Below are 24,841 nucleotides of genomic sequence, written 5' to 3'. Positions count from 1 at the left end.
TGCAATGTCCTGCAGTCAGATTATTCCAGAATGGTCAAAAACACTATTCAGCATCAGCATCACCCACATCATGACATTTTTTTTGAAAGATACGCAAAAGTAAATAGAGAACACTGAGGTACACAAAGATTTGCTGACTTGGCAACATGGAGAATATCATTTGCAAAAATCCAGGATACACACAGTTCCCCCTCACTTGCCAGTACAAGTGAGTATTGGCAAAAACATGGGCAAACAGTAATTCCAGAAAATTCTGCCTCATCTGCTGAACAGCAAATAACCAGGACTCTCAGTTTTTGCAAACAATATTCTTCACTTTGTCAACATGAAAAAGAACATATTTATCTATCTACACATTTGTTAACTGCTACAGCCATGTTCTACATACAGCCACCAAATCTACCATTTTTTCTTCCTTTTGGTTGATTTGGGTTTTCAAACTAGCTTAACATTTGATCAGATTGACTTTGTGAGCAATCTGATCTGGTAGTTAAGGTAACAGAAAACACTGGACTGATCTGCTGACAATCCAGTATTTTCTTTTCTTTTGTCTTGTCATAGACACAGGCTGTACATTTGAAAGCCTAGCTGCATTGGGTCATTCACCCAGAGAAGCAGAACTTAAATGATGATAACAGGAAACTTCTAGTCTTGCCCTGTGCTCTGCTCAGTTATTAAGGTGTTTGTTGGAGGGGATCTGCCCTCTACATTTGGGCATCTGCAGGTTCAAAAAAAAAAATGTACTACAGAAGAATAGACTATCAGTATCATTTCAGAGAACAAAAGCTTGAGCACTTCTCAATGAGCTCTGTTTCTTCCAAAACTACTGACAAGAATTAAGAAACAAAAAAAATCATCTCTATTGTATCTGTAATGCATACAGTACTCCATCAGCAAAATTTCTTGTTAGCACGATGCTTCCCTCCTCCAGCGTAAACTCATATATTGACTGGGATGTTATCTATTTCAACCAGACCCAGTCTCTCATCAGTCTGATTTGCACATAATTAAGTGTAAAATAAATAAATAAAGAGAGCTCCTGCCTCTGAGCCCCACTCTCCTGGCTCATTTACATGAAGCTGATATTCTGCCACCTGGATTTTGGTTGCACCGGGAGAAGCACATATGGTACACAATAGGTAGCTTGTAATTTGGCTATCAAGAAAGCTGGTGTCTCCCTTCACAGCTCTATCTCAAGGCTGCTGTAAAGGAGGCCAGAGTCCACCTGTTTTTTTGCTCACCGCAGTGAAAAGGGGTTTTAAGGTCTAGTTTAACACTTAGAAGGTGAAAAGTCCAGGTCGGCATAATCAGGTGGAGATATTTGAAGGACTCATCCTTCTCCCCTGAAGAAACACTCTCTTAATGCCCAGCAGGACTTTGGATGCCAGGCTGGTCTGGCATAGAAGCTGCAGTGTCTGGTGGGGCATCCCTCAAAATGTGCTCTAGGGTCAGAGAAGTGTTACATCTGGTTCCATGCAGATAAATAATGCACAAAGAAGCAGAAGTGAACCGACCGTTCTCAGAATGCACTCTCACCACCGAAAGTGTCAGCCAGCCGCTGGGTCGCTGCAAACTTACCGGCTCTCTCGGTTGGCAGACTTGTATTCAATGGCTATCATTAGGAGCTTGAGCTTCACAAAACACAGCCTGCAATGAGATGGAGAAGCCTCCCAATCAGTGCTTCTAAATGACCAGAGACACATAACAAACACTATTATAATCTTCCAGTCTCCTAATGCAGTCATTATCTGAGGGGATCCTCATTCCACCAGCCCTGTGCCAAAGGGAGGGGGTGGAAGCAACACCTCCCCATCTTCCCCATTAAACCCGATTTCTTGCAAGTGATAAGGTGCTGAATGCTCAAAGTGCAAATTGCACTCTGGTCTGGCTGTCTAGACACAGAGCCCAAGCAGGGATTTGTGACTGGGGATTTTCACTGGGCCAGATTCATTAGTTACTCAGTTGGGTAGTAAAATGTTAACTACAGGGGGAGGGAAAGATTTGGACCAGCTGGACCTGCTATTTGGATTCCATTTCGGTCTTTTGTACAAATGGCTCATATTGTTGTTCCGAGCAGACCCCTGTGTGCTTGGAATGATGATAATAATACTTCGCCTCTGTGTAAGTGCCCAGCACATGACAATGGCATTGTCACTCCTGGCTCCATCCAAGCTGTTTCACCTCATCTGCCCGATGCTCTCAACTGCAGGGCAGACTGCTTTGAGGCTGACTTGTTCCTGTTTCCATCCCTTCCCTTGTGGGTCCCCCACTCCCAATGCCTTCTCTCTTCCCAACCCATCCTCCCATGCACATCAACTCTAATCTTCCAACTAGTAGGTCTTCTCCAGCAACTGCTACCCTGTGATTTTCTATTCTCAAAACTCTCCCAGCACCTTGTCTGCAACCAAATCACTGAGCTTTTAGTCAATGTTATACTGGCTATGGTCACTCCCTATTGTTTCATGTGTCTGAACTTTGTCTCCTCAACCAGGGAAACTTCCTTAAGAGAGCTGGACTTGTTTGAAATTCTCCATAGTGCATAGTGAATAGATCCTCCAATACAGAGAAGTTAAACAAACGATTTCCACTTACTGGTTTTCAATTCTAAGAAAATAACAAAAGGTGCAATAAAATATTTGTGCTTAAAGATGTTCAGAGTAAGTATTATTTATACTGAGTAGAAAAACTGAAAGAAACCTAAATGTCCAATAATAAGGCAAAAAAGTACAGTGCAATATGGTATTAGCATTCCAAATGGCTTTTCAAAGAATATTTCAAGATATAAAATGAACAAATAATATTATATAAAGACATGAACATGTAAATAGAACAAATATATAAAAGACATGAACGTGTAAATAGCACAATACAATTAGATGAAACTGTACACTTACATACTTATAGAAATAAAAGCTCACATAAACTAATTATATACATAATGTATGACAAGTTTCTACAGTGAGCATTACCATTTTTGAATAATAAAACAGTGATTAACTGATAGATTGAATAATGAGTTGACGCTTATTTAGCTCCAGCCTTGTAAGTGGGATAAGGTGCTGGGTCGCAGTGGGGAGAGGACCTTCTGGTGGTTCAATTTAACACCCTCAATATCCCTAAGAGGAAGTTACTACCCCTATTATTCAGCCTTCTATCAATAGCTCCATTTTACAGGTGATGAAACCAAGGGTCAGAAAGTCCATGTAACTTGCCTAAGGCCTCTAGCTAATACCTGGCAGGAGACACTACATCTTGACCTCCAGTGGAGCCTATGTTGTATTGGAGAGACAGATATTAAACAAATATACAAGTGAGTAAATAATAAATTTCTAGATGATGACAAGTTCTATCTGAAAATGAAGCAACTTAAGAAGCTAAAGAGTAACTCAGAAGGGGTATATAATCTGTGGTGGTTCAGTCGGACCATTCTGAGGATGCTAGGAGCACAACAGCATGATGAAAAGATATGGGGAAAGAGCTTTCTAGGAAGTAGAAACAGCAGGCACAAAGGCCCAGAGGCAGGGAAGAGCTCTGGGTATTTGAAGATCAGCAATAAATCCAGAAAGACTGCAGCTGAGTGAGCAAAGTCAAGCGTGACAGTGATTAGGTCAGAAAATGAGGTGGGAGCAAGATGGTAAGGTCTTTGCTCTCCAGAGCAAGGAGTCTGCAGCTTATTATAAGTGGAATGGGGGGATTTCAGTTGGTTTAAAATAGAAAAGTGACATAATCAGATGTGCTGGATATGGGGAGGTGTTGCTTTCAAGGAAAGTGAGGCAAAGGCCTCATGCTCTCCAGGGAGTGAGACCAAATTGCTCATTCCTACATGTGAGGCTGTGGTCCCCAGCACTGCCTTTAGCAGACAGTCAGATGTCAAAGGACCACCTCTATCCAGGCATATCTGGGATCTCCTGGTGATTTGCAGGTTTTCTGATTCCTGCCAGCAGACTCTAATGACCTAAGCTTTGTGCTGATTATGCAGCTTGCTGAAACACCAACATACATATCCAACTACAGCTGGAAAATGCCCTACTTAATTTATGTCCCAAAGAGCACTGCTAACATGCACCCTTTATGGGACTGTTACTTCTGGAGCTTACATTGTTTAAAAAAACAATCAGATAGCTTATGCAATGTTTATTGAACCAAATTACCACATTAAGTAACCACTCTCTCATGTAAATAGTAGCTAAATGCCAAAACATCAGGGAGAAGGCTGATCTTAACTTGGTATGGATCATGCAAAGGTTAATTTGCTGATATCCTATGAGCAATGCCCAGTCCAATCTGGGACTCTGGTAGTTCATGGGATCAAAGATCTTCATTGCTTTTATAAACCTAATCCCACTGGTAACAAGGGAAGAAACAGTTCATAGTAATGGTGAATTATGTCTTCCTAGCTACTACTGCAGGAAAGTTCATAAAATCTATGTAGTGTTGTACTCATTCCTTAACCTTATAGGGGATGGACCTGCAGATCTAAGTCCTCCTCCAGTTTTAATTCCATAAATTCAAATCCACACCTAAGATAATTCTACAAGCCTTATAGAAGCCCCTTTTTAAGAAGTCCTTTGACCCAAAACAAGCTGTTGCCCTTTGGCTAAAGGAAAGGAGATGGGTAGAATGATGTGAACAGAGAAGACATAGGCAAGCCACACCACAACACGGATTTGCAGAGGAGCCCTTCAAGACTGGCTGATCCTGCTCTTCCTATGCAGATGACAAACTGAGGTCCAAACAGGGGAAAGCAATTGGGTCAAGGTCAAATAACTTTCATGTAAAAAGCCGAAAGTGGAAATTGAGTCTTTGAGGCAGTGTGCTGCACAGATGCTTCTCATCAGAACAGAGGAAATGAAGTGGCAGTCATAAGCCCAACAGGCAGACACATTCTGTTTGGTGAGTACAGTGTTTTTTAAAAACTGTAAATAGATGTCAACAAGTGAATGCAAATAAAAACTGGCTTTTCAGCTTTCCTTGAGAAATCAGATATGGCTACATTGGCTCCACATTCCACATGGCTAAAACGGAGTGCAGCTACGAAGAACTTATCCCTCTGGAGAAGTTGTTTGTTCTCCAAGGTGCCACAGTCCCTACCACTCTCTATTGTCTCAGACCGCCTGACTTTTCATTCTTTGTTGGTAACTGCCTGACTCCTACAGGTATTTAAGTTTTTAATCCCTACTGTATCCTCTGAATATTGGCAAAATACAAGTCATGCATAATCAACCATGATTTACACTGGAAACAGTGTAGGGCTCCCTCTGTGAGTGTTCAAGTCACACTTTTTTGTTAGATCCTGCCACAGATAGTTGGCCGATATCAGGGTCCTGGGCTTAAAGACTCCACCCTGCTGCAGAGATGCAGCCTCTGTTGGAGATGTCCAGAGGGGAAGAGCAGAGCAATGTGAGTAAACAGGGGAGCTAGCGCGGTAATCACTTGTTTAATTATCTTTCCCCTCTAGACTGAGTTTTTCCTGTACAGGATGTATGCTTTGCCTCACTGGCATTTTGCAAAGTTCAAAGAGTAAGCCTTCAGTAAAGGCTGGATAAATAAATGCATGTGTTAAAGGGGAGAAGAATCTCATGAGTGGCTGAAGTGATGGAGAAAAGACAAAGTGGCAAACCAGGAAAGTCTATGTGGAGAAAGCTTGGAAGTGAGTAGCATCATGAAACAAGCTGCTTCTTAGCTTGTCTTATTTGTTAGAAGCAGACAGATGGGAAAGGAAGGATACAGAAGGGAAAAAAGCAGTGATATGCTCTGGGAATCTAATTTTTGCCTTCAATCCACAATGCCAAGATACAAGTCTAATTCTAAAACACAACCATTTGCCCTTGGGACCTTCTACAGACCCTCTTATACCCTTATGTACCCCCGCTACACTCCCAAGAATATATATACTTTCAGTGTACCCAGAACTGATGTTCTCCGGTTAAACATTGACTTGCAACATTCAACACCATTTTTTGGTAAAGAAGAATAGGTATTAAGCATCTAATCCTTATTCTAATTCTGCCTTTACTCAGCCTACAGTGTTTCAGTGTATACAGAACTGGTGTGGAATCAGGAAGCAGGATGAGGTGAGGTAAGGGGCAAAAAAGGAAGCAAGAACGCCTTCACAACGTGAAAAATGGGATAAAATCAGCCGTAAGCTAGCAATAATTTAATTCTCGGCTTCCAAAATAAAATACCCCAATATGTCCAACGCAGGAAGTTGTTGCTGGTTGCAAAAATAATTACAGGGGAATAGAAATGACTTTTTGAGGAAAAAAAATGCCACTTGTCACCAAAAGGTCTTAAACCAGCAATCTGCAATAAAAATGTTATAATAACAAGTTAGATTGCTTTCTTGGTAATTATTAAGTAGAGGTCTACCAAATTTGACAACGACATTATACAAAGCCCTTTTTTTTTTACTGCCAACATCATCTGTTAACTACAGTAGTTTCAACCCAGATGTTCCTGAACAAAGGCTCTTAAGAATTAGAGTCCAACTGTTTCTACCTGCCCAGAGGGAAATAAATTGTTCTTGCCATTAAATCGGCCCCCTTGACTGGAAAGATTACTTGCTGGTGTGAATTAAACATGGAAACCTGTCATAGAGTTTGCACCTTCAGGAAGAGCATACAAAGAGGAGGCTTGGAGGAGCTCTGTTGAAGAGGACTCACCCAATGAATCAGGTGAGGGAGGACAAAAGAAGCAGCTGTCATCATCCCCCTAAACCCAGCCCCACCCAAAGCACCAGTCCCTCTTCAGTGATCCAGAGGGCCCCTGGGAATACCAGGTTGGCACATGCAATTGGAGTAGATGCGGATACAAACACTGCATGTTGGGAAGCCAGGTCTTCTGGATCAATGGGCTACAATGGAAAAGATTCACATTCAGTAGCTTTAATTTAAAATGACAGGTCCTAGAAATTGAAATATCTAGGTAAAGAAACCTTGAAACATCAGGATTTCCAAGACTCAGCACCAAGAAAACAGAAGTGCTTTAAAATGTCCATGGAAATGTTAAGACTATTTTTCTATGAAGCTTTGCTAGGAGTAGAGTGGAAAGGTTTCAGAATATCTTCACCCTTTCTACCACTCTCTTATTCTCTCTCTCACAAACACACACACACACACACACACACACACACACACACCATCTCCACCAGCACACCTAAGATACTAGAATTTAATAATAATTATGTTACTTGATATAGGCAATAAACTTTTGCCTAAAGTGTGGACAACTGCAATTTTACAGAACCTTGCTATTATTATTAATGGGAAATATAAAATGAAAGGAAGAACTGTGTGTTTGCTACAAGAACCCAGCATTGAGTCAAAGCCCAAGCGTCCACCCCATTTACAACAGAACTGACCCCTCTGGACTCTGGACCCACCACTGCCTCAGTAGCCTGTTATTAAGGATTTCAATAGACTTTAGAGTCACCAGTTTATTCACTAGCCCATAAGAAGGTCACCTCTTGGGTCGCTGTAGGAGAAATAACCACCAGTACTATATTCACATCTGTATTCATATATGTTCAACCCTAATTACAATACTCCCCAAACAAGTGGATGAATAGGGCCAGTTCTATGAGAGGAAAAGAATTTTTTTTTAATGAGATCTAAGCCTCTCCATAAATTCACTTAAGACGCCCATTTTTGCAGCTAGGCTAAAGAAATCTATCATATAACAATTGGGTCTGCCTGGTTTCTTTCTGCTCCATGTTCAAATTTGGATGTCTTTCTCTAAAAATTAATGACTTCACAGAACTCAAGTTAAACTAGCTACAGTTTTCATTGGGCAAGAGGCCCAGCTTTTCTCTGGGCGGTCTTAAATTTTAAATTTCCCCAAGCGGCCTCTTTTTAAAGATCTGTCTGCACAAAACAACACAGGTTGAGAGCATGATTTTCTGAATTTGGGTGGGGAGCACTGAGTGCAGGGAGGTAGAAGAGGGAATGGAGAATCCCCCCTGCACTCTTAAAACAGCACAGTAGCATCCATACTTGCCCCTGGGCTTAGGGACAGAACTCCTGCCCTTCAGCACAGCTGAGGAAGATCTGATTGGAGTTCCCCAAGTTACCCAGGCATTAAATACTCCACATCAAATCTGAATTTTAACTGCTTCATCAGCTGCAGAGGGACAGAGAGAGACACACACCATATTTTAAACACATCTTTTGTCCTAATCCCTTCTGAGCTATAAAACCAGATACAATTAAGCTTTTATATTTTGCAAATGATGAATGACTGACTAACAGGCTTACTGTGAGATTCAGCACCTAGAACACAAGTGTTCTTGAGGCAGCCTGTGGTTTTTGCATCTCCTCCTTGTCCAGCCCCTTCTCTCCCCTCTGCCCTCCCTGGGGATAGGGGAGTGCACCCTCACTTTTGCAAGTGCTCACAAAAAAAACCCTGCTATTGATTCCCACCCCCCAAAACATCACAAGTCAAAATAAATCTGATGCATCTCCTTCTCTCATCCAAAGAGAAAAGCAATCTACTCTAACTGCAAAATCTCAGAGACCTACGTGCTGAGAGAGCTCCCTATGGTACTATGTGGTCCAGACTCCATATTTCCTACCACTTAGAACACACTCTTTCTTCTTTATTCACCCATCTGAATCCATACTCCCAACATGGCACAGCTCAAATGTCATCTCTTCCAGGAAGCACCCCCTGGTCTCCCCAGCCTACGGGGAGATGTCCCTATAACTCTAGCATCTGTATTCCAGCTGTGTGCATCTACCAAAGCACTTATCAGTCAGTGCCCAGGTCACTCTGAGGATGCATACTATTCTCCCTCACCAAGCTATAAATTCTGGAGGCAGCCACCCTAGGGAAACTGAATATTTTACTTGGCATTTGTAAGTATTGCTATTGATCTTTTCATGCACATATATTTGATAAAATCTAGCTGCAGTTTCCTTTAGAATTGGCACCAAGCCTGGCACAATGGTGCGCATATCCCAATTCTGAATATTGGTGATTAACCAGTAAGAGAATTTCCTAAAGGTTAAAAGTAAATATAACTTGGACACACATATAGCTCACAATGTGTTTCTTTCTTCCTAAGTGCTTCTATTATATTCAATGAGAAAGATAAATGGTAGAGGAAAAAGGAGAGGAGGGAGGAGGGAGAGGGAAAAAAGACATTAACCAGTACTGACAGATAAATCATAGTACTTATATTTCAGAGAGGGAAATTGAGGGTAAGCACCTGTGATGGTTCATATCGAGTGTCAACTTGATTGGACTGAAAGATGCAAAGTATTGTTCCTGGGTATATCTGTGAAGGTGTTACCAAAGGAGATTAACATCTGAGTCTGTGGACTGGGAGAATCTCAATCTTGGTGGGCACTATCTAATCAGTTGCCAGCATGGCTGGACAATGCAGGCAGAAGAATGTGGAAGGACTAGACTTGCTGAGTCTTCCGGCCTTCGCCTTTCTCCAGTGCTGGATGCTTCCTGCCCTTGAACATCAGACACCAAGTTCTTCAGCTTTTGGACTCTTGGACTTACACCAGTGCTTTCCCAGGGGCTCTTGGGCCTTCGAGCACAGACTAAAGGCTACACTGAGAATCTCTTGGCTTGAAATATTGATAGAGATAGCTTTTGGGATGGCAGAACCTTCTGCCCCCACTGCCTCTTTTGCTCCCCTTCCTGTTCGCCTGGGAAATAACCCCAAATTTCACCCCTACATCCTGCTCCCATATCTTTCATAGAATGACTCTCCTAGCTTCCGAGAAAACTCCAAGCTCTCCGAATCCCACTCTGAAAGGGGACATTTTGCCAGCACAGAGAAAAAGTAAATTTATTTCTTTCCATGCTTTAAGATATTATTGGTTGCATATTGTTTTAGTGCAGTGCATAATTACAGAAACTGCTCTGAAAATCTGTATATTTTGTCTGTGCTTTATGATACTCAGACTATTCCCCAATTCTTTTTCTTCCCTGTGAACCAGCTTAAAATATATTTTGGCGTCCTTTATGTCATTTTGAAATTGAATAGCCAATTCTTACTGTAATGAAAATACTTATGTGCCAGCCCGGTGATATACAACACTACCCTCTAATTACGGCTGTGCTTTAATTAACCTGAATTGAAGAGTGTTATCATTAAACTGCTGGTAACTTTGAGTTATGGCTTTTCTTTAATTTAAAGTAGAAAACACAGATAATTAAGCCCCCAGATAATCAAATGCTTGAGGAGAGCTTCAATGTTTTGGGATGTTCCTAAATCTCATTAAATGTCCTTCCTTTATTGATCATTCCTACCTCTGCTGTATCATTGTATTAAACGAATAATAGCACTAAGTCGTACACATTCTCACTCACATCAGAAGTGGGATATATATATCAGAAGCTTTACCGAGCAAATACTAAATTCTCTGACAACAATCTGTCTCCTCCTTGGGACATGTTCTAAATATGAAAATCAATCAAAGGAAATATTCATAGAGCTACTAGTGCCAGCTCTTGAGCTGGTTGAAGGCCAGTGAAGTTCCACACCACCCAGTGGGTCAGGGTTGGCAAACTCACAGAGCCACAGGACCAGGCCTGGGATTTATGTGCAAATCTGGCCTGCTTTCAGATATCAGGGAGGAGTGACTATATGACTATACTAACCCCTTTGCTACATCAAACTGGAGAGAGTTAGCATTCAGAGGAAATGCAGGTCTTGCACTGTCACATTAGATTTTCTAAAGAAGCCAGAAATCTAGTTTTTATGTGAAATACCACTATTTTGAAATATCAGCAACTAGTTTTTATGAAATTAGACACTATGTTAGGCAACTGTGAGTCGAACATACCTTGCGAGTATCCCAGTTAGAGCCTATAGTGGGAGCAGTCCTAACCCTCCAAGTTAATACCTGTAAGAGGAACCAACTCAGTTCCCAAGAGCAGAATAAGAGAAGAGCAGGAAAGCAAGAAGGGCTGGGAGAGTTTGGAGACAGCATGCCTGTTAGACACAAACACCAGGCCAGGGAAACCACACAGCCAAGGAAGGGGGCTTCACGACACCCCTGCAGACGCCCTCACCAGCATGACTCCCTGCAGACACTAGCACCTCTGCTATGTGCTCGGACCACTACTACATTAGACAGACAAGGCTTCATTTGCTTCCGTTAAAAAGCCTGCTTTCCCACGGGGCTTCTATCCTAGGCAGTCCAAGCTCCAAGAAAGAGGAGATCCCCTGGGACAGCCTCAGTGTTCCAGAACCCAGTGCTTCTGAATGGTTAACTCCTCTCGGTGGCAGAAAGAGAAATCACTCTCAAAGAAAGGCTCACATGGGAGTCACAATAGGGCATCCATTTTCAGAAAATAACTCCTTCCGAATCAATTACCTATTCACTTTTCCAGTCCATTTAGCATTTAAACTTTCGCTTAGAGACAGGGTGAGAAATTTCTGTAAACAGCCAAACCATTTTGGATTGCTTAGGGTCTGGGCCCAGGGACTGACAGAGTGCACCTGCTGTGTTCAGTGACAGGAGGCTCCAGGTAAACAGGAAGCCACCAATGGTCCATTTCCCTCCCTCCTGCATACAGAAAGAAAACCGCGATTCAGAGGAGGCCAAGGGCACCCAGGACTGTCCTCTCCTTCATGGTAAAACCTGATCGGTTTTCTTTCGATGTCTTCAGACCTCTCTTTCAGCAAGGTGCTTTGGTTTGTAAGTAGGCAGGAAGTGCAAGCAAATGGTTTTTCTTCCTCAGCCCAGTGAGCTCCCAGATCCCCAATTCTTCCCAGTGAGGAGCATCCTTGTCAAATCCTTTGTGAAGGTGTCAAGAGATCAGGCTTAATGTGTCACCATTCTCAGGGAATTTGTGTTTTCAGAGAGCACAAAGCCCCCATTCATCTTAAACTCAACATCTGAGATTCTTTTTTTTAATTTTAGAGACATGGTCTCACTGTTGCCCAGGCTGGAGTGCAGTGATGTAATCAGCTCATCGCAGCCTCAACGTCCTGGGCTCAAGCAATTTTCCTTCCTTGGCCTCTAGAGTAGCTAGGACCATATGTGTGTGCCACCACATTAGGCTAATTTTCCTTATATTTGTAGAGCTAGAGTCTCACTGTGTTTCCCAGGCTAGTCTTGAATTCCTGGCCTCAAGTGATCCCTCTCCTCAGCTTCCAAAAGTGCTGGGATTGCAGACATGAGAATTCTAAGTGGGGAATATGAGGCACCATAATGCCTCACGGCAGACACCTGGGGCTCTTGAGGTCACCCCCCCCAGGTGACCTCTATTCTACCTGCAGTGGCCATGGTGGGTGGCTTTGATCCATCCTGCCGAGCCAGTGTAAAAAGAAGCTAAGACTTATTATAACATGACAGTTGTCCATGTGGGGGCTCAACGCCTCCTTCTGTACATTTGGCTCCACATTTCCTCAGCAAAGGGTGAAAACACTTCGAAAGGCTTTATTTCAGTAGCTTCTTTGTTGGCTCTATGATTAGACTTGATTGGAAGACAGATTAAAATTCCTTTCATCCAAGGACTGGAAAGATTTGTTTTGCCCTATTAGAATCAGAAAGATAGGGCTTCATGCCACTCTTCATAAATGTGTCTACATCACAGGAGGCATACAGGATAACTGCAGTTCATAAGTTAGCATAAACAATGCATCCAAGTCCAAGACTATCAGGCCTGTTGAGAAAAGTGAGGCCAGTGGAAATCCCCCAGGCAGAGACCATGTAATGACCCGCCTTCCTGTTCATCACAGGGGGCCAAGCACATGGGACACCCTCGGCAATTGTTGAGTGCTCCAGCTGTGCTGAGCAGAGATGGGAGGCTTTCTTTCAAGGGGCACATTCCATATCCCTGAGAGCCAAAGAGCATCCAGTTAATGGTCACTTACTCACAAACAGTAGGGAAGGACAGACCCACGAAGGCACTGGAGAGATATTCTGTGTACATTTCATTTGAGACTCCTTCCAAGTAGTATTTCTGCCACGTGTCTTCCTCAATCTAAAGGAAAGGAACACATGCAGAGAGTTTAAAATATGACGGTGGTCTGTAAAAGGGAAACCTGAGTTATACTCTCAGGCAAACAAATGAATGCACTAATTAGAAGACAGTGACCTTTTCAGCAGTCAGGAATACCTCTGCGCCCACAAAAAGCCTTTGATGACCTTAAACTCATAAAGTATGTGCCCTCTGAAACATCACTTCTTTTTTTAACCTGCATGATTTCTTTCATTTTTTTTATTTATTTATTTAGACAGGGTCTTACTGTCACCCAGTCTGGAGTGCAGTGGATCATAGTTCACTGCAGCCTTGGACTCCTGGACTAAGGCAATCCTCCTGCCTCAGCCTCTGGAGTAGCTGGGACCATAGGTGTGCATCACCATTTCTAGCTATTTTTTTTTTTTTTTTAGAGACAGGGTCTTGCTATGTTGCCCAGGCTTGTCTTGAACTCCTGGTCTCAAGTGATGCTCCTGCCGCTTCTTCCCAAAGTCTTGGGATTGCATGTGTGAGCCACTGTACCCAGTCTTTAATCTGTATGACTTCTAATGGTGTGGAGAGATGGGCACTCACCCACAATATTAGTGGGCAAGGAAATTGACACAACTGTTTTAAATTATCAAATTATTTGTAATTATTATCAAAATTACAAAAGTACATACTCCTTTACACAATTCCATTTTAAGTATTCATAGCAAAGAAACAAGAAAACAGAGGTAAAAGAACATATAAGAACATCCTTCTATTCATGAAAAAATAGAAATAACCATAAATGGTACACATACAATGAATACTAAGAAGCAATTAAAAATTATAATGAAAATGTATACCTGTTCATATAGAAATTCTGTAAAAAGGCACAGTATAAAATAGTGTGTATAATCTGATTCTATTATTTTTAATGCCCTATAGTTATCTGAATGTTTTTAAAGTCATAAAAAAAATCTAGAAAGCTTTATATCAAAACACTAACAGTTGTTCCCTCTGAGTGGTAGAACCATACTTTCTTTTCTCTATACATTCCTCTCTTGTCTGAAGGCTTTTATAATGAACATGTATATAATATAATGAAACAGTATATTTCTACTTTGCACAAAATGAGATTTGTCTGACCCCACAAGGAATATGACCAAATGTAGTAGTTTCAGAGAGATCTTCTCCAAATTTCACTAAAGTATGCATTTTTTTCTAAGTAGTAAAGGTTAGTTGGTTTTCCCAGCAACTCTCTTCACTCTAAACATCTCTGGAAGGATTTTATAATGGAGTCAATCTTTTTTTTTTTTTTTTTTTTTGAGACAGAGTCTTGCTCTGCCACCCAGCCTGGAGTGCAGTGGTAGGATCTCAGCTCACTGCAATCTCTGCCTCCTGGGTTCAAGAGATTCTTTTGCCTCAGTCTCCTAAGTAGCTGGAATCACAGGTGTGAGCCGCCATGTCCAGCTAATTCTTGTATTTTTGGTAGACACAGGGTTTCACTGTGTTGATCAAACTGGTCTTGAACTCCTGACCTCACATGATCCGGCCTTGGCCTGCCAAAATGCTGGGATTCCAGCCACGTGCATGCCACCTTGGCCAGTTTACAATGGAGTCAATCTCTAGAAACCGGTGAATTACAAGGAGAACGTTGAGCCTCTTTGGGAGCTTAGGGATCTTGCAGGCCTCCCTGAGGGAAGGAGGACAAGCTATGTCTTCGGCTGCAGCCTTTTAGGCTTCCCTTCCAGTGGGGGCTTGGGTAAGAGGAAGACGAGATGAAGCCACCCTGCCAATAGGAAGTGACTCTTTTTTTTTTTTGAGACAGAGTTTCGCTCTAATTACCCAGGCTGGAGTGCAATGGCGTGATCTCGGCTCATCGCAACCTCCGCCTCCTGGGTTCAAGCAATTCTCCTACCTTAGCCTCCCGAGGAGCTAGCTGAGTAGCTGGGACTACAGGCTGCGCCACCATGCCCAGCTAATTTTTGTATTTTTAGTAGAGACCGGGTTTCACCGTGTTGACCAGGATGGTCTCGATCTCTTGATCTAGTGATCCACCCGCCTCGGCCTCCCAAAGTGCTGGGATTGTAGGCGTGAGCCACCACGCCCGGCCAGGAAGTGACTCTTTAGAACATCTAGTGCTGATCTTGTGTTAAAAGGTATCTTGCCTGCGGCCAGTCAGTTAACTGGGAGAAATGTAACACGTGGATCAGAAGAAGACCTAGAAACAGTGGGAAAAGGACACTTATCTTCTACTTGGTGATGCTCTGGCATACAAAAGCCAGAAAAAAATTAGAAATGAACGCTTTCTGGCTCTGTGCTTTTTGTCTGTTTCTTTTTTTTTTTTTTTTTTTTTTTTTTGCTGGGTGATTAGATTATGTAGGTTAACCTCATTAGTTTGAGCTGCTTCCAGTCTGCTCCCACAGGTTAGGCATTAGCTAGGCAGCGCTGCTGGGTATGAGCTGTTTATCTACAAACTGGCCTTCCCCAGAGTGGGACTTTAAAAAAAGTCACTCAACCATTTCTATTGCTAAATGGTATGATTTTAAAATTAACTGCAATGTGTTTAGCTGAGCATGAATTTTTAATTTCTCCAAATCATGATATCTCAATAATTTTTTTTTTTTTGAAACAGAGTTTCGCTCTTGTTACCCAGGCTGGAGTGCAATGGCGCGATCATGGCTCATTGCAACCTCCACCTCCTAGGTTCAGGCAATTCTCCTGCCTCAGCCTCCTGAGTAGCTGGGATTACAGGCACGTGCCACCATGCCCAGCTAATTTTTTGTATTTTTAGTAGAGATGGGGTTTCACCATGTTGACCAGGATGGTCTCGATCTCTTGACCTCGTGATCCACCCGCCTCGGCCTCCCAAAGTGCTGGGATTACAGGCTTGAGCCACTGCGCCCGGCCAATAAATTTTTTTAAATAAAAGATATGCTTGACTTAAAGCAAAGGTCACTAACTCTAACTAATTTGAAGAAAGCCTAGTCTGCCTTAAGAAAAAATGTTGGAATACAGAATATTTGGGGAACAGTATTAGCGCAATTTGTTTTATTAATTAATGGGATACTATATGAGGTATCACTAATTATAAATCTTCATACTAGAGCCTTATGGGCAAATGGTATTCCTGAAGTAGAAGAAGCCAGCCTATTCTTTTTACATGTGTTCACTTTTATAATGTGTTATGATTTAATTTAAATACAACACCTGGCGATCAAAAATAATGAAAATATAAACCTTTATTATTGATCATTGGTAGTATTCCTCAAGTAATATGGTTTTAGCAAGGTTCTTTTACTTTTGGTCAGAATTTTCATGCCTTTATGTCTTAATGAAGCTATTCTTTAGACCAAATATTTTTGTACATAAATCACTAAACTTTAAATAAGATGGAACACCTTCTTTGTAGGATAACAATATTATTTGTGTTTGTTTTGAATTTAGCAAAAATTGTTTTATGGATTAACATTCATTCAGCAAATATTGATTGTGCATATTTTTCATCTTAAGATCTGTTCTAGTTTCTGATTAAATCAACACTAGTATTTACTTCCCCATATTTTTCTCTTTGCTGGAGGAAGCACCAGATGCATCTGACTATATATCTGACCATATATGTCTTTTACTGATTTTTCCATATCGTTTTTCCTGCAAGTTTGCCTTTGTGGCTAATCTGAAGTGCTTGAGGACTGAAAGTCAAATAACTGAAAAACAGTATAGAATGTTCTAGAAAGCAAAATGCCTCTTCTAGATCCTTGTGTAGACCTGCAGATAGTCTCTATACACTGGACCTGGTAGCATGGAATCAACTGAGTAAATGCTGGGGAGTTTAGTTTCATTACCATAGCTCTCTGTTTAAGATTTCCACATCTTTAACACTATTTCCATATGGACGGTCAATATGTTTTTGAGGTTTCTGGTCAAGGAATTTCACTTTAAAAAGAGTCTAAAATTGTAACTGAATTACACTGTCATCTTTTCAAGCAATGTATGTAGTTGGTGGGAATGTAAAGTGGCACAGCCACTGTGGAAAACAATATGGTGGTTCCTCAAAAAATTAAACATAGAACTACCATAGGATTCATAATTCCACTTCTAGACATATATCCAAAGGAATTGGAAGAAGGATCTCAAAGAGGTATTTGTACTCTTGTGCTCACAGTAGCATTACTCCTAACATCCAAGAGGTGGAAGCACCCCAAGTGTCCATGGACAGATGACTAGATAATCAAACTGTGGTATATTTACAATGGAATATTATTCAGACTTAAAAAAGAAGAAAATTCTGACACATGCTACAACATGGATGGCCCTTGAAGGCATTATGCTAACTGAAATAACCCAATCACAAAAAGGGCAATGATGTTATGATTTCACTTATATGAGGTACCTAGAGTCCTCAAATGCATAGAAACAGAAAGTAGAATGGTGGCTGCCAGGGTTTGGAGGGAGAGGGAATGGGCAGTCACTGTTTAATGAGACAGAGTGTCAGTTTTGCAAGATAAAGAGTTCTGGAGGTGGATGGTAGTGATGGTCGCACAGCCATGTGAATGTATCACTGAACTATATGCTTAAAAATGATTAAGATAATAAATTTTGTATGGTATTTTGTCACAATTAAAAGGATTTTGAAAACCCTTATGTACAACATAAGAGCAGGAGAATCAGTAATTATAATTAATACTAGGACCATTTAATCCTTAAGTCATGCCAGAACAAGGACAGAAATAGGTGGGTCACAACAGACGAGACAGGAGTGAGAACCCAGCATCATGACATTTAGCACATCACAAACTCAGCAACAGAACTTCGACCTTCATACCTACTCAAGGGCTGAAATTATAACCTCCTATCAACATTACTTTTCTAAGTCCTGAGTGTGGTATCTTTGAGTTTCTTTGGAAAAGCAAAAACAAAAGTGTACATTTCTCATACAATGTATTCTTAAGACAGAAAAGAAAATCAGTGTAAAATACATTTAATTTAAATCCTTGGCCACACCTGTAATCCCAGCACTTTGGAAGGCTGAGGCAGGAAGTTTGAGGCTAGACGTCTGAGACCAGCCTGGCAACATAGAAAGACCCTGCCTCTCCAAAAAAACTAAAAAGTTGTTAAGTATGTTAGCACACCCCTGTAGTATCAGCTACTCAGGAGGCTGAGGCAGGAGGATAGCTTGAGCCCAGGAGTTCAAGGCTACAGTGAGCTATGATTGCACCACTGCACTCCAGCCTAGGCAACAGAGAGATCCTGTCTCTAAAATAAATAGATAAATAAATAAAACCTTGTGTTTAATACCAAGAAAATGAATGTGAACAAAGAAATCTGGACAAGGCGAAGGGGGTTACTGTCATTATGAATTCCCCTTTTATAGATGATAAAACTGAGGCACAGAGAGGTTAAGAAAGCTGCTGACAGGCACAAAGTGAATATGTGGTACAAACAGGATTCAGAGTTCACACTCTTAACCAACCACCGCAAAGACAGAGGCGTAGGGAAGTCGGGGTGTTAGGATTTGGGGAGATGGGATGGATTTCCTGGGTACAAATCCCTAAGAGGGAAATACCACAACCAAAGCCCATCAGGGACTCAAAAGCCCATGACTTTACGAGACGTCTAGCAAGGAGTAACTATCCATTTTGGCTTGAGCTGAAGGGGTGGTTCAAGCCTCCTCTCAGGGCATAAAAGTATGGTTTCTGTTATATAAAATAGAACCTTCCTAGCCTACGACTTCTTTCCTAAAATAGTGCATGCTGTTCCCCACACTTGTGTTGTCAATGTATTTTTAACTGTAATGTGAAGATACACTTCTCAGCAGAAAAATGAAGGAATGGGACCAAAATGACTTAGGGAAAGGTGCCAGAATTAATTTGCCAGCCATTCAGCAATCAGTCAAAGGCAGAGCATTTCCTGAGGCAGCAATTTATCCTTTGGCTGTCACATCAAACCCCAGCTGTTTCAGAAGAGTGCCTAGCAAAGATGAGCAGGTGATGCTCTGTGGGTCCTTATTCATCAAGTACACAGGGGATTGTCAGTGAGAACAGGGGATTGAGCCAATGAACTAGCTTGCCTACACCTCTCACTGTCTTATTTATCTGCTCTTCATTATCTAATTTTTCAACCACTCTAGTTGAACCTCCCAAGCAAATGGTTTCACACCAATCCATAGGCAGACAGCTCCCCCATCAAATGTACGTTCCAACTGGAAACCTCAGCCTTGGCTCCACGGGAAGTCACACCTTTCTGATCCCAGGTTCCGCATGTGTCACTAATGGTGGGTCGGTAATGATGCCTTTTATTTTTTATGCTTCCTCTGATTAGAGTGAAACTGTGTTTCTCTAATGCTAACAGCCCGGTGAATGTGAAAAATTCAGCTTTCCTGGCTGGGGGTATGTTATAGCATCATGATTTCTGTTCCCAGTAAAGAGTCTGAATAACTGTGTTGATTACAACCAAATAATTTTTCAGAAGTCCATCCCTACCCCTGAAGTCATGTAAATAATTCTAAAGATTGTCATATAGCATTTCTCATTTAATTGAAAACAGGCATACTCTTTTAATCCAAATATACATTATATTATGCACATCAAAAATAAAGGACTAAAAGGAAATTATAAAAACCAATGACCATTATGTTAATAGCTGCAATAAGAAGAGATGAGTCGTAACATATACACACTGACACTGCCCAAAATGGGTAGTAGAAGGTTAGTGTATTCACAATAACTTACCACATTTACTATTTTTAAAAAGTCTATGTAAATTTTCAGTGAATACTCTTCCTGTAAAGGATCCACAGTTTTAAATCTTAAAGTGCTTAATAAGAATTAGTCACATTTGAATGAATATTTATATACATAAATTATGCAATACATTGTCAGTGTCCCTTGTAATGAGATTGTCTGAAACAGAATGTAGTCATATGAACTGACTGGCATATCTTAGATGCCATTAAAAGGTATTTATCCTGATCCCCCCTACATGCCCCAGAAAATGTGTCAAGTCCTTGCCTACAATAACAAACATGAAATCAAAATTGATGGGTTCTAAATTGATGAATGTTTGAGCTGGTTACTAAAATGAGTGGGGGGTCATTTGTATCCATTCCTCAACAGCATGCTCTGTCAAGGGGAAAAGTTTAATTGAATGTTGCATTTTCTCATTTCTTGTAGGAAAGTAAGATGTTAAGGCCAGCAAGGTATTAAGAAGACTTCATCATGGGACTTCTCAGATTCTCTCTTCCCCCATTTCCCTCTGTGTTCCAATGTCAACAAACTTGCCCCAGTTTTTATCAAAGGGCACGTGGTTATCTCCTTCTCTACCCCTTCTTAGCTTCTCCATTCTTCAGTATAATTGCAAATCCTAAAAGCAATTCATAGAATAAACCAAATGAAATGTTTGAGTCTTGCTAGCTGAGATCCAAATGGTGCCAGCACAGAGAATGCCTCGCTGCACAGCTTTCTGTGGTGGCGCGAACTAGTGACAAGGGTGAAAGCAAAGGGAGAAAGCAGAAGAGAACAGTGATTTACACCTTTTCAGAATGTATTTCTTCTCTGTGCCAAACTGCATCTCAACACTGAACTTCCTAGACATGGACTCAGTTCAGCTGCCTTTCTGAAAGTTGCTTGGATTTCAGGGAATCCATAACAATTTGGCATTCCCCAGTTGTGGCCTACTTCAGAGAGCATTTTCCGGAATGTGTGAATAGGACAAAAAGATCTCAGATTTTTCCAAAGGCTTCGGGACAATGTCAATTAAAATAATTTTGGGAGGATTTGATGAAATGCCAGATAATTGGCTGCTTCAGCCATGAACAAATAAATTAACAACTCCAAAGATTAATTTCGGGGTGGACTGGAGCCAAATCTCTTACTCCCAGACAAGTGGGCCGCAGACTATCAAATGAGATTTCTTCCATCAGACACTATGAAAAAATAATCAGCCCACATGAGGTGTTCAGAGAGAGATTAACAGACCATACCACATGCAAAAGAGTCAGAATACATGGCATTTCCCCCAACTCCATTATCCCAAACAGGATTGTTTCTGGAAAGACAGAGTGCCAGAGGAACTGAAAGTAAAGGAAGGGTTAACAGCAAGAGTGGTAGGAGAACTTTTTAAAAGAATAATTATTGAGAAATGACTTTTTTAAGTGTTACGTATGTGGCAAGAAACTGGTACTTTTTTAAGTATGTAGAAGGTTTTGCCACCCTCTCTTTAATTTTCTCTTCCGTGTAAAAAAAAGGTGTTTACATTTAAGAGACCTCTTTAAAGATTGGCCTATTTACTCTCTGTCCAGATAGGAATTTGGTTTTGCAACCTTGCTAATAGTAAAGAACATCTTTACATGTCCTTCAAATAATAAATACCACTAAAAATAATTCTTATTGGGGTAAACTGAGCAGGAAGTAAATGTTTCCAGGCAGATGACCGCCAAACTAACCTTAGGATAGTTCAGCTTCGTATGCAGGGTTTTCTAAGGCAGCCCTTCTCACCCCATCTGAGGCGAGGAAACAGGGTTTAGCTTTTATTTCTAATATTCATTCTTTTGCAAAATCTAATTAAAATAAATTACAGGCCAGGCACTGGCTCACGCCTGTAATCCCAGCACTTTGGGAGGCCAAGGCAGGAGGATCGCTTGAGCAGAGGAGTTCGAGACCAGTCTGGGCAACATGGTGAGACCATAAATATATAAATAAAAATAAAAGATAAATAAAAATGAATTACAAAAAAAATGAAATGGAAAGACGATATGCAAAGTACAAATCCAAAATTTTTAGCATAGATTCATAACCATTATAAAATTAATCCATCAAATTGCTTAGAAAGTTTTTAAGCACTTACTCTCATCTTCTGTACTTAACTCATCATGGATGAGTATCAAACAGCTCACAGTCCCCGTCCATGGACCACGGACCACGGACTACACATGGAATTGTGCTGGTCCACAACATGGCACCACCCTGTCTTAAAAATCTTACTTCCCACAATTTCTTATTTCAGAAAGGCAGAATTATTCTCAACTAATACATCACAGAATAAACTTGACAGAACTTAACAGCAGGTGTTATCTGAAACAAAGTAGAATGGGAGGAGATTCCATGGTGGCCCCCATTAAAATGTAGGAAATGTTGAAGGCACAGATTTTTACCCCAATCTCCACTGCCTGGACTGTGCATGGTACATAGTTATAGCTCAGTACTAGTTTCTGAATGAATGAAATAAACTTGGGAAGCACAGAATTTAACAAAGACAACTTGTTTCATTTAATTTTATTATTTTGTTATTAATGCAATGCTCCTTAGAGTATTTAACATGTTAAGAGGAATTGTAAATCTCCAAGGGGAAACATGATATTTAGTTGCAGAATCCTTTATTTCAAAGAGCAGCTCAAGAAGATGGGAAATGCTAATCTAAAAACTTCCTCTCCTGACTTCCCACCCCGAAATCTGTTTCCCTTGACCCTTCTATCACAAATACGTCTCTCTATGACTGTTTTCAGTTGTCAAACTTCAATACTTCCTGTAACTTTCAAGTCATAAACTACCTCCTCTCTGGGGCTTTTCCTCATTTCACCAATGTGTTGTGCTGTCCCTGCCTTAATGGGAATAGTAACTGCACACATCTCTCAGGTGGCCATGAGGGCTGAATGACATGATCAGTACAGAGACCTTAGAACAGTACCCGGCACTTAGTAAGTGCTCCATGTGTGGTGATAAGCGTTAAGTACCACCATACATTAGCATCCTCTAACGTCTGAAGAGAACTACAGTGAAGTGGAATTCCACTTCCTTATTCGACTGTAAGCTCCTTAAAGGAAGGGCTGTCTTACTCAGCTCTGTATCTTCTAGAATGAGCAACATAGTATCTTGTAAATAAGAGGTGCTGAGTTAATATCTGCTGAGTTGAATTAAGCAAGATAAAACTGGAGAAAGAGACCTAAAGAAACAAGAACAACTTTTCTAGGCACCTGATCATAAGTAAGCATAAGTAACTTCAGAGCATTCACTGTTGGGGCATGAAATCAACCAATTCTGCTTCTGAGCGTGGAAAAAAATTCTGCACTCTTAGGATCTTCCAGGGAGGATGTTTAATTGGGTCATTTTTATACTTCCCAAAAAACTTCTTACTATGAGCAATATTTTCTGGGAAATTTTTCATTACACAACATCTTGGGCTCTTAGCAAGTGGCTTATGGTTTTCTAAATTCTAAATCCAATAACTTGGAGGCTTGAATTTGAAAGACAAAACTCTCAAGAACTGGTATATTGCCACCAATCTAACTGGAGTTATTCCTACTAGCTAGGAGTCCTGCCTGCATTCCTCTGGGGGAGGAAGTCCCATTCTCCCCTCCATCTCATGCCTATTCTATCTTCCCCATGTGACTCAACCCTCCTTGTCTTCTTCTTGTCTTCATTTTTTTGGGATTCCAAAGTAAAGTCAAACAATTCAACAGGAAGTAGACTGAGCCCAGGGAGGGTAATATTTGGCAAGTTCATTACTCCTGAATTCTAAAATTGAGGCCAAAACTGAGAGAAGAAGAAACGGGTTAAAGAATATTTGAATCCATATAGGAATGAGGAGCTTACTTTGGTTAACATAAAAAACCAGAGAGTTGCCTGTGCCTTTGAAGGATCTTTACTATTTTAGACAATTTGGTGAGAATCCCACCATTCACTGCTGTTAACAAGTGACAAGGTCTCACTAGTGGATGTGTCTGAGGGCTTACTTAATAAAAGTCCTTGGAAACATGGAGTGCTTTCTATACTTTGATATGCATGTATATCACCCAAGGCTCTTGGTAAAACCTGGTTTCTCATGCCTTAGTCCTGGGGTGGGATCTAGTCTATGAGTCTGCATTTCTAACAAGCTTGCAGATGATGCTGATGCTTCCCATCTAGGGACCATAGTTTGAGTAGCAAGGAGCTGTTCCCAGTGACTGTGAAGAATATGGGACAAGTATTCTCTATGATGCCTTGAGGATCAGAGTTTCAGAAGAATCAATTACAGCCTAAAGGATTTGAACCAGACATGAAAAAGAATGCTTTCCGTGAAGTATTGCTAGATATTGGAAGCAGTAACAGAGAAAGCTTCTAGATAATTAAGCACAAGATGGGTATCCAAGTGTTTGGGCTGTTGTAATAATTAGCCCGAACCATATTTCAGGGGTCCAGATTTATCTACTTAGTCTCTATCCATTGATCCAGTGACCCCAATAATAGCCTAATCTCCACTGGAATGTGGGTTGTGTAGATACAGAAGCAATGACATGACTATATTGAATTCAATTAAAAATAAAGTTTCAGAAAATGGCCCTGATTTGCATCCCTAATTTCTATTCAACTTTCCCATTTTAGGACACAGTATTGAGTGTTAGGAGGAAAACGCTCGCCAACCCAGTCCCGTTTTAGTGACAGCAGATTCTGGGTACTTATGTCTCCTATTGCCGTACAATATGGCCTAATAAAGTCGCGCCAAAGAGACTAGATTTCATTTCAGAGCAAAGGGTTCGGTCATAAACTTTTGCTTTCTGGCTGAACAGAGCCATTCCAGCCGCGAGCATAAATTCTGCTAGTTTTAGGTATCAGAGTGATTGGGAAGCCAAATGGGTTATTTGTGAGCCAGGTAGCAAAGGCAGAAGCACCGGCTTTATTGTGTATTCACTGTTATCTGGACAATCTCTTGCCAGTTGGAGAATATTTTCACAAGAAGTTAGAAGCGATTTCAGAAATTCCCCTCTGCGGTTTCCTAGAGTGGATTTTAGGCCTCATCAAAAAGACATTTGGGTTCAGAGACTGAAAGTGGGCAGCGTATAAATTGCTGAGGTATTTAGCTGGGCTTAGCAGTTTTTCTTTGAGGAGAAACCCATGATCCTGAGTGCTCACTGAGTACAGTAGGGAAGTGCCTAAGCTCATGCAGCTTCAAAAAT

General features: G+C 41.0%; 1 protein-coding gene across 47 annotated transcripts in view; it reads right to left on the bottom strand.

The window, feature by feature from the left end:
- Positions 1-24,841, bottom strand: part of KCNMA1 (potassium calcium-activated channel subfamily M alpha 1) — a 767,226-nt gene that overhangs the window by 153,833 nt on the left and 588,552 nt on the right. For all 47 annotated transcript variants that reach the window (XM_035266161.3, XM_054242917.2, XM_054242918.2 and 44 more), the window contains 2 exons: positions 12,839-12,948; positions 1,579-1,647 (listed from right to left, as the gene is read on the bottom strand). In XM_035266161.3, the coding sequence (XP_035122052.1) occupies positions 1,579-1,647; positions 12,839-12,948 (179 nt within the window). The remainder of the gene's footprint in view (positions 1-1,578; positions 1,648-12,838; positions 12,949-24,841) is intronic.

This window comes from Callithrix jacchus, chromosome 12 (assembly GCF_049354715.1).
Source record: "Callithrix jacchus isolate 240 chromosome 12, calJac240_pri, whole genome shotgun sequence".
Classification (NCBI taxonomy): domain Eukaryota; kingdom Metazoa; phylum Chordata; class Mammalia; order Primates; family Cebidae; genus Callithrix; species Callithrix jacchus.
This window is presented reverse-complemented; position numbering and strand designations above follow the sequence as displayed.